At 41.8% G+C, this 14705-nt stretch overlaps 1 protein-coding gene across 1 annotated transcript in view; it reads right to left on the bottom strand.

Annotated features, from left to right (window-relative positions):
- Window positions 1-14377, bottom strand: part of JARID2 (jumonji and AT-rich interaction domain containing 2) — a 298892-nt gene extending 284515 nt beyond the window's left edge. The window contains exon 1 of the mRNA XM_075921199.1: window positions 13312-14377. Coding sequence (XP_075777314.1) covers window positions 13312-13356 — 45 coding nt within the window. The 5' untranslated portion in view covers window positions 13357-14377. The remainder of the gene's footprint in view (window positions 1-13311) is intronic.
- Between the last annotated feature and the right edge of the window lie 328 nt (window positions 14378-14705).

Here is a 14705-nt window from a genome sequence, read left to right as displayed (position 1 = left end):
CTTCCTCCAGACCAGGAACTTCGAATGTCAGGGCTCTGCAATCTAGGATTACCTCAGCAGATCTGACTTGAGTTCAACACCTACAGACCTGGTCTCACAAGAAGATACTGACAGGGTTAACTAGTGATCACCTCACTTTCATACAGCAAAGCAATAAGCAAATCTAAGGTCATTTGAAGAAGTGGACTACGTCCACGAAAGCTCATGATACCATCTACATGTTTTGTTAGTTTATAAAGTACTACCAAACCATTTGTTAAGTTTATATGCAGATGTACAGCTTACCAGCTATCACCCATATCCACATGGAGACCGTGATCGGAATAAAGTACTGCAGGACCTTCACACAGGGCCTCTCTCACAGTTTCATGTCACTTCTTGCATTCCACTTCCTATGTCAGGACAATCACTCAATACCATTTCAAGTTGTCTGTTTGACAGGTCTCTTGAGGACAGGTCAAACCACTATGCTCTATTTCCCCAGGGGACGGAACTTTCACAGACTTGTTACCTGCCATGGGGATTTGCATTAATTACCCCCACAGAGACTTTAGTTCCTGTAGGACACCCTTTATTACACCCATTGAACCAGGATACAATATTGCCCAAGTACATGCGGCCGGTGAGGCAAGAGAAAAAGAACATGATTATAGGAAAAAAGCTCTCCAAAGAAAGCATACTTCTGATTTCTGCAACAGGGGCACTGATTTATGATCCACACAGTCAATTCTACAATATTCCAGAAGGGGCAGCAGGATACAAAAATACAGGAATTCAACAAAGCTGTTGCTAATTCCCTGTTGGAATAAGCAAGCAGATCCCAACAGCAGGGCACATTAAATATTAAAATTATTTAAAAAAAAAAGTAATTAGGGATGTTAAAATGCAGATGTTGGTAAACATGTAACTTTTGAATTTTTCAGTGGTTACACATTTACATATGGGGGTCGGGGGGAGGAGGGGAGGAGGGGTGAAGAGGTGGCTCCACAGGAGCCCGTAAGCACAGGACTGGTTTTTAAAGCCGGCTCCCCCGTGTGTACCTGCTCCTACCTGCCTCCCCTGCCCTAGGCTGCTGCCTTTGCAGCAGAGGCAACAGCAAAGAGGATGGGGGCGGAGGCCTTTGCATGTAACTGAAAGTTAACCCATGAGCCCAGGCTCATCGGTTAACCATTTAAACGTGTACACTGTCACATCCTTAGTTTTAATTACATATACTGATTAGCAATAAATTAACATGTTAAATAAATAAATAAACTTGTTATATTAAAAGCTCACTATTAAAATCATTTGAAGCTTAACAAAAATCATATTTAGCAGCAGCTGTTTGCTGCCATATTTTTAAAAAGTGAAAATAGTGGAAATAACTGGCTAAGAATTTGGAACCAACATTTGTTGAACTGCAAAATCATTTTTGACAGCAGTAGCTTCTTCTACAGGTGCAGAGAAAATCTCTCAGTGAATTAAAGTAATTCAATACTTGTTTATGAAAAGTTGTTTTTAAAAATGGGGAGCTGAAGCAGGAAAGATTGTTCTTCAAATCTATTAATAAAAGCTAAGCACGAGAGGATAAACTCTACAAGCTCTGAAAAAGACATGAAGAACAGAAACAATTCTGTTCACTAGCTACTGGTAATATTTCCTTTGTTGCACATAATGCCCTTTGTTAACAATAAGATAAAAGTATCAAAAAGTTAAAAAAAAAACCACACCTTATCCAGCACATTTTAGACTCACAAGTGCCCAAAGTTCTGGAAGGTTCCATGGGGGCAGGGAGAGAGACTGCACTAGTGACACAACCTGAAACTTGGGGTGCACATGTGGAAAAACAAACACGGTTCATAAACAGTGAACTAAGAGATGGTCTTATTAGGAACATGAATGGGTAGCCAGTTAACCAGTACCTGATAAGAATCACCTACTAGGGTGATGCTTACCAGGTAACTGGTACCCAGGAGTAGCCCCCTACCCACAGCCTGCCACGTGGGGCCAGGAACCTGCAGCCTACCTGCTCCCCCAGGCTGGACTAGTCCTCCACCATAGGCAGAGATTGCTCTGGCTAGGCTGGAGCAGCTCCCGTCTGTGGCAGGGCGCGCTCCACCTGGCCACAGTTGGAAGGAGTGGCCGCTCCAGCCCAGTCAGGCTGAGGCATTCTCTCTTCTCCTCCCTCCCCCTCCATTTAACCAGTTAACCAATTAAACAGGATTTTACATCCCCAGTTCTTATATCCTTACATGAAAACCAGGGATCAGCTGCCATCCTATTTTCAGAGCAGTAGGACAAGTTCCATAAGAGAGAAATGTAACTGAATGTTTTAATATGCTTTTTAAAAAAGAAAGTTACCTAACTTTTGCATGCAATTAATTGTTCGCTTTCCTACTAAACCTGTTCTAAATTACCGGACAGGAGAATCATGTAAAATAAACTCACTGGCAGCCAAGACAGTTTAGCGGAGAGGGCACTGGACAGAGCATTGTAAACCTTGGTTTTATTCACATCTCAGTAATATGTATACCTACACTGTATTTTAAAACCACAACAGCAAGTCTCAGAGCCCGGGTCTTCATACTTGGGCTCATGCTACAGCACTAAAAACAGCTGTGTAGACATTTGGGCTGAGTAGGAGAGCTCAGGTTTTGAAGCCTGGTAAGAAGGATGGGATTCAGAGTCTGAGTAGGAACGTTTACATACCTGTTTTTAGGACCATTAGGGAAGCCAGAGATTGCAGACCCAGTCTTGGACATTCACTGCCGCAGGTTTCGTAATGCAGCACAGACATACTGTACGTGACCCCCGGACAAGGTCAGTCACTCTCTGTACGTTGTTCTCCATCTTCTACTTAAGCACAGGCTCTTTACGTTTGTATCATGCATATCACGAGACCCTTAAGCAGTAATGATATAAACTATTTGACCTCAAAAAAACCACAATGCTTTAATAAATACTACATCATGGGCTTAACACAGATAAAACCAGACTTAAGTTTGTTACATAACACATTTGCTAGTTTCAGTTTAAAATTTCAGTAACATGAAAGAAAGGTTAAATTAAATACATACTATATGCAGGTTTTTTTTGGGGGGGGGGCTAAGGACATCAACAACAACAAAAACAAACACTAACAACTACCTTTTATTTTACAAATCAGTTTGTGGCAGTTTGCCAGAAGACTGAATATCTGCTTTTGACAAATGACTTCTTTCAACAGAAAAAGCACCTAACTGGAAAGTCCTGCCTGAAGAGATCTATGTTTCTAAATACCAGTATGCAGCAGAGATGTAAGCAACTAGTCAACTACCCGATTCCAATAAGCATATGCTTATCCGATAATCCAGCAGTGACTGGACTAGTCGCTTCCCCCTCCCCCTGCCGCCCTTGCTGCCTCTATCAAGAGACAGGCAGCAAGGAAGGGGAAGCAGAAATCAGTGGGGGGGGAGGGGGGAGGAAGCCAACTTAAAAGCCAGTTCCCCCCCAACACCAGGGGGGGGGCACCAAAAGAGGCAGGTGTGTAGAGAGGGAACCTGGCACAAGCTGATTCCCGACTCGCGCCAGGTCCCAGATGCTGTGCCTCTGCTTTTTAAATGTATTAAGAGCCTACTGTTATCTCCTGCTACGGCACTACAGTTTCCCCCTTATCCATTAATCGAGTAGTCAATAGAAATTCCACTGACTACTTGATTAGCTGATTATATGCAATTTAACAGCCCTAATATGCTGGCAGCCTCAGATAAGCATACCTGAGGTATGCATCAAATATTAAAACGCGTCCATTCATCTCTGGAGTTATATTTGTCTCCAATAATTTAACCTTTCTGCTGGTAAAATATCCACAACTAGGCCACAGTTTCCTTAAATTTGTCCTTAAAAACCATGTTCAGCTTTTAGTGGATTTTATTGTCCACTGTTTATTGACTTTCTTATTCCAAGTCCATTCATCATAACTATCCTCGCACTTGGAATTGTTAATTCACAGGATTATTATTTGTTTCCTGACTCGATGGATGCATAAATCAATACTTTGATATGTGTATCTAAAAAAAAATGCAAAACCCGAGTTACGTGTCTATGAAATTCAGTTTCTCTAATCATTCATATCCAAGGTACTTTACTGTAGTGTTCATAAAATGAATATGAAAAGGGTGACCATGGCCACAGCAAATCCATTTTTTTAAGTGAACAAGGATTGACCAAAGAACTTAGCAGCATTCACTTAATTCTAAATGGTATCCCGCAAGGATGCAAGTCGTGGGGAAATTATATTATCACTTTGCAATTCTGGAATCACATCTGGAGCCACATCTGAAGGACAGGAATGCAAATAAAACGTTCTGCTTTCTCCTTTAGCTATGTGTTTCATAGTGGCAGTGCCTCTAAAGATGAGTCCAAGGCCCTGTTCCCTGCCTTTCTTTGAAAGCCGGCAGAAAAAAGAAAGCAGGTGCTGCAGTATACCCTCTGCAAGGGAGAAAGAGGGACAAGTGAATAGGGAAGACTGCAAAACAGCTAGTTCCCTCCAAAATAGCACTAGCATGAGTAAGAAATAGTTAACATCAAGGCAAATAATATAAAATTGGATCAGCAGGAGATCGGCTTCCATTTACTGGCTAACACAATTTTCCAACTCCTATTTCTGGGCCTTTGCCACAAAGTCATTCTTCCTTTCCTTTCATCCTATTACTTGAGAATCTTGATGCTAAAACTGTCACAATAACTATTCCTCTCTCACACATACAAGCAGATTCCAGTCCAAGCCAAAATGTCCACATTTCAATTATATAGCCCCAAAGACTGAGCCTCAAGTCCAGTCAGAGGACATGGGCCAGCCAAGAGTGTTTTATCTGCAGTGGAGACAACAAGTCTCACATACTGAAACCCAGCTGGGCAGAAAAATTCCTAGAGCCACACACTCTTTGACATATCTTTCTCCAACTATTTAAAGTCCTTTTTATATTTAAAAAGATGTCTGTCTCTCCTAATTAAAGCCGTAGCCAGATAAATGAAGATACCATGCTATAGGTAAATACTTGAAGTAAGGAAAAGACAAGTTCAGAATTACTTACCAGTGACAATAATCAATATATGATTTGTTACAATGGAAGAAATAAATGTTAATCAGATAAGCGGACATCACATCTAGAAGAACCATCTCCAGGTTTAAAGTGGTACAAAGCCTTTTCTCTTATAAATATCAGATGCCCATTATGAATAGTAATAGAAAGCTAGCCATGTTAGTTTGATCTTGCTAAAACAAAAGGGAAAACTATGTAGTCTTTAAAGACTAACAAGATGGTTTACTAGGTGATGAGCTTTCATGGGCCAGACCCACTTCTTCAGATCCTACCCATTATATTAATTAACAATAAGCAAACAATGCACTGTGATAAAAGCTTTTCAAATCTAAGATAATGATGTCAATAGTAGACACTCTTTCTTCTTTCAATCATTTATTAAAATGATTATTAATCAAACATGTTAACTTCTGCTTTATATTTTAATCACCCAAGATGAATCCCAGATGTCTGTAATGAGCCATGAGAGTTTCATAACCATGGGGAGTGGGGAGGCAAGAAATACATACACACTCCCTTTCAACTCATATCTATACTATCTTTATCTTTAGTGAAAATTCACTTCAGCACCCTTAGTTTGGTATTGTTCCTCTATCAAAGAAGAACTGCAGTCAAGAATGTGCCTGACCAGTGGACAGCTTTACAATCAACAACAGAAAATACTCTCTTCATTTGGCTTAAAGCTTGGCAAACTCCAAGTTTGGTCTGCCTGTTGTAACCTTGAAGCAGAAGCATATGCAATTCTATTCAACATCTAGCTGTGCTAAGAGTTAATTGATCTGGTAGACAAGCATGCCTGGAAACTTGTATTATGGAGAGCTTGAGCTTTGGTTTACAACATTAATGTGTTGGGGGGGGGGGAGGAAGAGAAGAGAAGAAATGCTGGAAGAAACTGAAAGTAATGCATTGAATATATACACACTCTCTTACCAAAAGACACTAATATATAATATAAGCTGGTTTAAGTCACAGCAATTTTTGAAACCCAAATGCAACTTCTAGAACAACAGCTTCTTTGGACAAAACAGAACATTAAGAGTTAAGATAGCAGATATGAAAACCACTGAAAAATTATTACAAACATTTCATAGGTTTGAATGCTAAGCTAACTTGTGTCCAAGATTAACAGACTCCTAACATTTGAAAGAAGAAGTAGTGCTGTCAAAAATAATTGAATGTCATGTGAGGTTCATTACAGTGCTGCATTTCAATTCCCTGAGGTTCCCTTCTGTATTTTTAAAAGGCAGACTGCCACTACACACAGGTATGAACTCTTAGTTATTCAGGCCTGGTTTATGGCCAACAAACAGCCTTGCTTTGAGCTAGCTGTAGAAGCATCCTCACTTAAATGTGGCTTCCACCCACATAAGCACCTCTCTATGCCGATTTAGTAACATCACCTACCCAAGAACCACAGAGTCATGGCCAATGTAACTGGGTTGACACATCAGTCTAGACTTTACATATTGTGTTGCTTAAGTCAACACACACACACACACACACACACACACACACACACACACACACACTTTAGTAACTGAAGTGGCTATATGCAGACATAACAGAGGTCTAACTCAGACTCTTTAGCTGCATATTAAAGTGAGGAACAAGAAGAAAATGTTTTCAAGCTTTTAGAATAAGTATCCTGAAAATAAGATTTAAAAAGTTTTATTCCACTCCACTCCCCTCCTCTCCCCCCTCCTATCCTCACACTGGGAAATACGTGTCATCTGCTCTATTTTTACACGAAAACCCTGAACGTGAACTAGTAGAACATCATTACAAGAAAGGAAAAAGTGAAACCTGAGCAACTGAAAGAAGAGCTTTTCAATCAGATAGTTTAAAACTAATTTGCACCTACAAATGCTTAAGAAAAAACACTTCTATGAAAGATTGAAATACTGTACATTTGTCTTCTGAAATGTGAGCCAAGAAAGCTCTCAATAATGTTCTCCAGTTCTCTTAAAAAAAAAAACAGGCAAGAGAGTATTCAGTATTCCTAAAGGGAACCCCAGATATTTTATACACCTTCTTTATATACACCTTACACTAAGCACTAAGCACTACTAAACAGAAAACTGGACTAAGTTTTACCAAAGGCAATTTGAACATTTCATACAAACTGAGGCAGTTTCAGATCATTTTTATTGTTTTTAATCAAATTAAATTTGAAAGTGTGAGATAAGTACACTGATCCCTGGTGTTTAATCAATTGATATTAATTTCATCTTACACAATCTCTAAATTTTAAGTTTTATGTGCTGCAGAACTGTGTGTTGAAAATGTATAGGTGAATCAATTTTCAGAAACGATGAAGGTTTGGGTAGTTGGCTAGAGATATTTGGGGCTCTTGATCTCTGGGAATATGTGGAGGCATTTCAGGCAAAACAACACAGACATTTGCATTATTAGACTGGAAAGTTAACATCCCCTTTAGATTAAGAAAAGTAATCAAATCCAGCAGAGCTATGTTTCAGGCTGCCTGAACACTCATGCAGAGAGTTAAACTCTGTGTACATGTGGATTTTTTTCCACAGCCATAAGGCCTAGAACAAAAATACTAGTTTTAAATGCAAAATTAGATTCTGCTGCAATGCATTTATTTTCCACATCTGCACAGTCACAAGACACAGTCTCCTGATCATAAAGAAGCAAAAACATGTTTCTCTCCGTATTATAGCAAATCAAATACTGAACAATTGTTCAGTGCATAAGAGCTGAAAGTGACTAGTATTTTATACTATCTTTTCAGCATCCAAGCTGAATGAAATAAAAAGTAGCCATATAAATAACACTAAATAAATATCCTTCCAGCACATTTAGTGTTTTATAAATTGGGTGGTATTAGCAACATGTACACATAAAATGCCAGGATGGGTAGGAATGGTGTCCTAGCCTGTTTGTTAGAGGCTGGAAATGGATGACAGGAGAGGGATCACATGTGATTACCTTTTCTATTCACTCCCTCTGGAACATCCAGCATTGGCCACTGTTGCGAAGACAGGTTACTGGGCTAGATGGACCTTTGGACTGACCCAGTACAGCCCTGCTTATGTTCTTATGTCAAAAATCAAAGTTTTAAACCTACAGTCCCTTTTGCTCCAGAGTATAAGAGGGATCTCCTTAAATACTTCCTCCCAGTGCTTTTTTTGTAATAAAGGTGCCAGTACTAAGATTGCCCGATGGTTTTGTCAAGCAAAAAAATGTCCAGAGTGGGCTTCCATCCAGCACAGCGCGAGTGCTCCCAGGGCCGGTTGAGGGCTGTGCCAGAGGACAGAGGCAAGTGCTCCCACTGAGTAATGATAAGAAATTAGCTCTGTCACTTGCAAGACATCAGATTTCTAGTCATTTCTTAAATACAGGTGTACAACCAGTGTTGACTGTAAACTAGGTGATGTCTCCCTAACTCATGGAGGCATGCTAACAGTGTGCCCTATGATCCATCCTCTCCTTGCTCCCAGGGATCTGAGAAAGAGGTCTAAACAGAGCGTAAGAAGTGCAAATGTGAGCAAAAAGAAAGTCTGCAAACCTAGAAGAGCAGAGGCTTATATTAGGAGTTTCCAGGGACCTAACAGTGCTCAGAACAGAGCCTGGTCTCAACCTGATCCCCTGAAGAGTGAAAGATTTTTTCATTGGGGTTACACCCTTACAACTGAAGCTACAACTCTTCACAAGTGTTATTCTGTGCAGAAAGATACTGTGATTTTTTTTTCCTGGCCAAGATACGAGGCCTCTTAGACAAAGAGGACCCAGCAGGGAGAGTGGAATACCTGTAGCTGCAGCACTAGGTACTGTACTGAATAGCACTTTTTTCCACAATGCTAGCCCAGGGCCCACTCAGGGCTGACAGAGTTGTTTCAAGAGGTAGACAAATTGTTGTAAGAACTATTTAAAAAAAAAAAAAAAAGTCCGTGTTTTTTCATGCCCGACTATCTGCAGAGCATTGATGGAGCTAATAAGGAATAAGGCAACAAAACCCACCGTATTTGTGAAAGCTATCCCCCCAAGACTACAGGGCTCATCCAATTCTGTACTTCCTTTCATTGGAAGGATATGGTTCCAGTAATTTAGAAGGTAGCGCTGTCCTCCACATCAGTGACAAATCAAATATCCTGTACTGTATCTTACCCAAGAGGACACACCCAACTGAGAAAGTTAGAAGTCTCATAGTACTTGAGTGCAGGACTGGTAATGCTTATTGACTTGCCAAAATCCAGCACAGCTACATTATTCCTAAATAAATTCTCCCTGCAGTTTCAGTTGGCTCCAGTATGCCATACTTCCCAAGCCACAGTATATTGTTGTGCATTATGACACAATTGCCATGTTCCATCCCAGAGAAGACTATGTTTATGATGTATGAAGCAAATTTTTTTTTTTGCTACTGATGTCACAAGGATATTGTGGGATTACATCATCCAAAGCATTACTCAAAAACATCAATGTCTTTTCAGATTTCTAGCAAGTACTAATTTTCCACAGGCCTTAAATCCCTGACCTGACAAACATAGGCTGTTATATGGAGTGTGTCACCTTATGGCAAGCTGCAGCACTTTTACCCCAGCAAGGACAGAGAAACAAATCACACAAGGATGCTGTGGTGTCATTACTACTTAATTGTATTTCGCCATCTGTTACCCAGGCAGAACTACGCGTGTACTTCATTACAGTTATAAAGGTTACTGCAAAAAGTAAACCACAATGACCATTGGATTTGCTCTAACAGCACAAAAAGGGGATAGAAAAAAAAACACACCTATGAAATTATATTTAAAGACATCAAAGCTTTTAAGAACTATTAATTCCAACCACATAGCGAACAGAGTCTGGCTTAACAGCTGATGCTTTACAATGTTGTCAGTTTTCTGAGGTTTGAGCCAAAAAACTAATTTGATATTTAAAGATGTTTGAGAAGGAGGAGAGAGAAGATAGATACAATTTTCAAAAATCATGACTAACTCATACAAATCTAAGAGAAAACATTTTAAAAATAAGTTACAAGTTTCCTTTTTCATGGATTAACAACTCCCAGTGTAGTACATCATAAGTTTAAATAAACTTTTGGTAATGATGATTATTTGCATAACATCAAGTTAAGCCTCAAGGCAATAGCCTTAACACTGTTCTCAGAGTCTCTTTGTTTTTAGAGTACATTTTAGACAATTATCAGCATGCATCAAAAGGCTCTGGTTGCAGTGTGACAGTCTTTGTGGTGAAGACCAGAGCTTGGTAGTCTACTGATCAGGTGGGGGGTTATTTTTTATATATATATTTTTTTTTTGGTTACTGACTGGGCAATTAGTTGACCTTTGCCTCCTTGTGTCACAGACTGGTGGTGTAGGAACATCTTATCTTACAGTAAAGCATCATATGTAGCCAGCAATACAGGCAATTTATGACACTAGGAGGATCATTGTTATACTCTAGTCCAGGAATGCCACACAATCCCTTACAAACCAGCTTTTCTATAGAGCGAGATCAGGAGATTGCTTAGCACAGCAAAATGCGTAGTGACTGATGAGCGCCTATTAAGGTACAACACACAAATTTTCCAGTTCCACTAAAATAGAAAAACCTCCAAAGCATCTGGATTGTGGATCAGACTTACAATTTGTGAAATGCTTGAAAAATTGTGCATGAAATAAAACTGCATCCCTCTGAGGCAGGAAGTTCAGGTAGCCAAACTACGTGAAAATGAAGAAATTAGCTAATGGGGAAAAAAATAGTTTGCACAAAGGCAAAACTACCTTTACGAGAGGCTAGGAGCAGGAGGCCCATTCTGAAAGTTGTGGTTGAAATGTGGGGTGTGAGTGATTGTGCCTGAATCTGAAACATGCTGACAAAAAAGACTTGAGTGGGTGCACACTTTTGCATGTTAAAGGATGCTTTACTGTGAGACTGCAATACATCAGAAAAAAAAAGAAAGGTGCCACGGTCTGTGGGTACAACATCAACCCTGTGTCACCAACACACACAGGAGTGCCTCTACCTTTCCATATCAAGTTATACCATGCAGGAAAAGCAGAATGACTAACCATTTCTTCTTAAAGGGCATCAGGGAAATATGCCTCCTACCCAAAGATGAGGTGATTAGCTCCCTGCTCTGAACCAAATTAAATAGGCTTAGACTCCACTTAATAGGATGGGGGAGAGGAAGAAGGATTTGAGAGAAGTTGCTGTGTACACCATGCTTGGTACACCTGCTCACCTGGAGAAAACAGTGCTAGGTGCCAGAACTGTCTCCTCCCCAGTAGCAGCAGCTAGTGCCCTGGTGACTCCCCCTTTCCCCCAGCCAAACGGCCCGCCTCACTTTTGACGTCACAGGAGGGGGAGGGGAAATCACAACATCGATGAGACGAAGATTCCACTGAGCCCAGGCCCTTCCCTTTGTGACGTCACAAGAACAACAAGAACCTGGCCCCGACTGGGCTGAGTGGCCGGGAACCCGGGGGCTTGTTCTGACATTCCGCTTAACCTGTTGCCGCAGTTCTAAAGGATGCATGGGAAAACGACCAGGCCGGCCCACAGCAGCAGCAGCAGCAGCAGCAGCCATGCTTGCGTCTGTGCCAGTTACTGCAATAGTGCAGCAACCCACGTTCACCCCCCCCACACACACACTGAGGAACACAGTAAGCTGCACTCCTCCCCCCCCCCCCCCCCAAAAAAGCGATTTCCCTCCATTCCACTGAGTTACACTTGTGAACACAGGATACATTGTCTCCCTACCACGCTCACATGTGTCTCTCATACCTTTCCTCTCGGGTTAAAGGGGGGAGGGGTGACAGTAGTTTTATTAATTCTTTAACGAGCACTATAGGCAAAACCAGAGGAAGGTACCATTGTTCACTCGTCCAGACGTGGAGTCGCTTTAAAAATAATAGGTTACTTTATTAATTAAACACAGCAAATGCGTCCCCCATTCCGCTTTGTTTCACTGCCTGGTAAACGTGCACGTCTTACATGTTTCGTTAGACTTTCTAGACAATGTTCCTGTTTCGATACAATACTTTAAACTAGTCCGCTTCAGACTCCCAATTCCTCTGCAATGCGGATGTATTTTTAATTCGTAAATTCGGTGCAGAATACCCTTTACGTTTTTAATATTTTCCTAGCCTCTCGTTTCTCTAAATTATATTTTAAAGAGACAAGCATCAACAGAAACAGGATTCTTAAGCCTTATTTTATCTTTTATTAAATCTATTTAAAAACAAGGCAAAGGGTCCCGAAGGTCATCACCCTAAGGAAATACATCTATATGCCCCCCACGGAAAAAAGCCAGATATAATACATATATAATACAACTTTTGAGTGTTGCATCTAATATATCTTGAAGCATTTTCTGAACAAAGTGAAATATATTTTATTTTTAAACGCGCAGATAAAAATAATTAGTTCTGCAGCATATCTGACGAATCCCCTCAGTTTTTCCAAACTTAAAGACGCCCCTATGCCAATCAAAACATAGCTGAAGCAGGACCAAAACCCAACTATCCTTGCAAATGTATATATTTAAAGGATTAGACTATTACAAGGATCTGGTTACAAGCAGTTGAATAAGAACAGAGGTAGGTGTACAGCCTGAACTATACCATATTCTTCCAGCATTTCGAGACACCATCATGCATTTTTAAACTAAACCAAGCCATTTCCCCATTATTAGAGTCAATCCTAAGAAGAAACACATTCCCTGTAAGATGACCCCCAACTGGTTTGGTTTCTATTGCAAGTCAGATAAGCAAACGATCACATATTACATTTGATGTGGTAGTGCAAGAAACAAGCTCGCCATAACCAGACATTCGATTTCAACTTAAAGGGCTTTCAACAACCATAGTGTCCTCACTAAACAGAACTATAAATATACATCTATAAAATATTATTTTGCATGTAAAGTGCATTATTAATAAATCCATTTGAAAATAGAGTTTAGTAACATCGCAGCAGTGTCTCTCCCTCCCCCCGCCCCAGCCTTTCATCTAAAACTAGATTATGATTGTGTCATTTGAGGTCAATACATTTATTCACTTGAGGTATCGCTACACAAATCTGGCTTTATAGCTAAACTGGTCAGCAGGTTTTGCTATTTAAAAGGGTTTAAAAAAAACTCCCCCACACTTGAGCACAATAAAAATCAGCATTACTAAACATTTGTTCCAAACCTTTATAGCTGCGAGATTAGCTATAAACTTGACATTCACTGCCATTTCCTAAAACTGGGAGTCAAATGATATATGTTATGACCACTTACGTATTTCTTTTGAATTATATTCCTCTTGGGTCTTTCTTTACTCATTCTGGTATCCAAATTCTGATTGCAAAAGGGGACACTTGCTTCATGAAGTAAAGCCGAAACAATTTTTTTGTTCAAATACCCCCAAAAATCCAGTTTTTGTTTGTAGTAGTATCTTGTAATCCGACTTTCTTTCCTCACAATGTGATTTTCCTTGCCATAAATCCGATATATGGGGAATGGGGAAAACCAGAGACGAATGCGAAGCAAACAAAAAAAAAATCACTTTAGAGAAACACTCATAATGGAAATTTTCTCCCTAACACAAAAACGACGCCCTTGAAATCCCCCTTTCTCTTTCCCAAGCCACCTCCACGATCTGTAGGTCCTTAGTGTCTGAGCTGTAGTTACATCTTGCAAAAGGGAAGGGGTGGAAAAGAGAAGATAAATAAAAATGTTGGAAGTCACGTTTATGCTGCTGCAGCAAGGGAAAGCAACAGAGACAACTCCAGCAGCAGCAGCTCCTCTAGCAGCAGTGAAGGCTGCACGCACTGTGTGTGTCCCTGCTCTTCCAGCTCTCCCCTAACCAATGAGAGCAGCGCTCCGACAGCAACTTTAAATGGACCTGGGCTTTTTTTTAATCTCTCAGTTAGGGCTTGGCCTCAATTCTCACCCAGGCCCTGGCCGCAAGCCCCCGCCAAGCCGCATGCAGCAGCCGCAGCCAGCCCAGCACAGCCTCGTGCAGGGCAAACGTCAAACACCTCGGCCCCCCTTTTCGCATTCAAAGCTGGCCTCGGGCGAGCCGCCGCCGCGGCCACTGCGAGGGAGCGAAGCGGGGAATTGGGCGATGATCCCTAGCGCGGCACGCTCAGTCGCCCCCTCGCCTGCCCCCCTCCCGGCCTGTCTGCAAAGCTCTTGAATGATCCTCCGGCCCCGCGAGCCGCTCGCCCCGTCACATTCCCACGCGCCGGGCCACCAGCACCGGGCCTCGCCGGCCAGCGCGCCGCGGGTTTTCCGCGTGCCCCCTTGGAACGCTCCCGGAGCGCTGGGAAAGTTGTAGTTCCCTTCACCACAAAATGGCTACGGCTGGGAGAGGAGAAACTACACTTCCCAGTCTGCCGCGCGCGGGCAGGAACGTGCCGCTGCCGTCGCGTTCTCTCAGCCGCCTCCGCCCCGCCCCCCCTCCTCTCCTAAGGCGCCGGGGCTGTTTGATTGGTTGCCTTGCCTGGGAGGGAGGATGCTCCGTGTGGAACGTTTCCCCCCTCCTCATCCCTGACTCTCTCCTGCCCGCGGGCGGCGGACGTTCGATAGAGACTGGAGCGCGGAAGCCGGGGCGCGAGCCGTGGAATGTTGGCCGGCGCGGGGCTGTCGCTTGCAGATGCCTGCGGGGAGCGGGGGTTTCTGACTGGGAG

The sequence above is a fragment of the Pelodiscus sinensis genome, chromosome 2 (genome assembly GCF_049634645.1).
Source record: "Pelodiscus sinensis isolate JC-2024 chromosome 2, ASM4963464v1, whole genome shotgun sequence".
Lineage (NCBI taxonomy): Eukaryota > Metazoa > Chordata > Testudines > Trionychidae > Pelodiscus > Pelodiscus sinensis.
The sequence above is the reverse complement of the archived record's forward strand: the minus strand, read 5'-3'. Positions and strand labels throughout refer to the sequence as shown.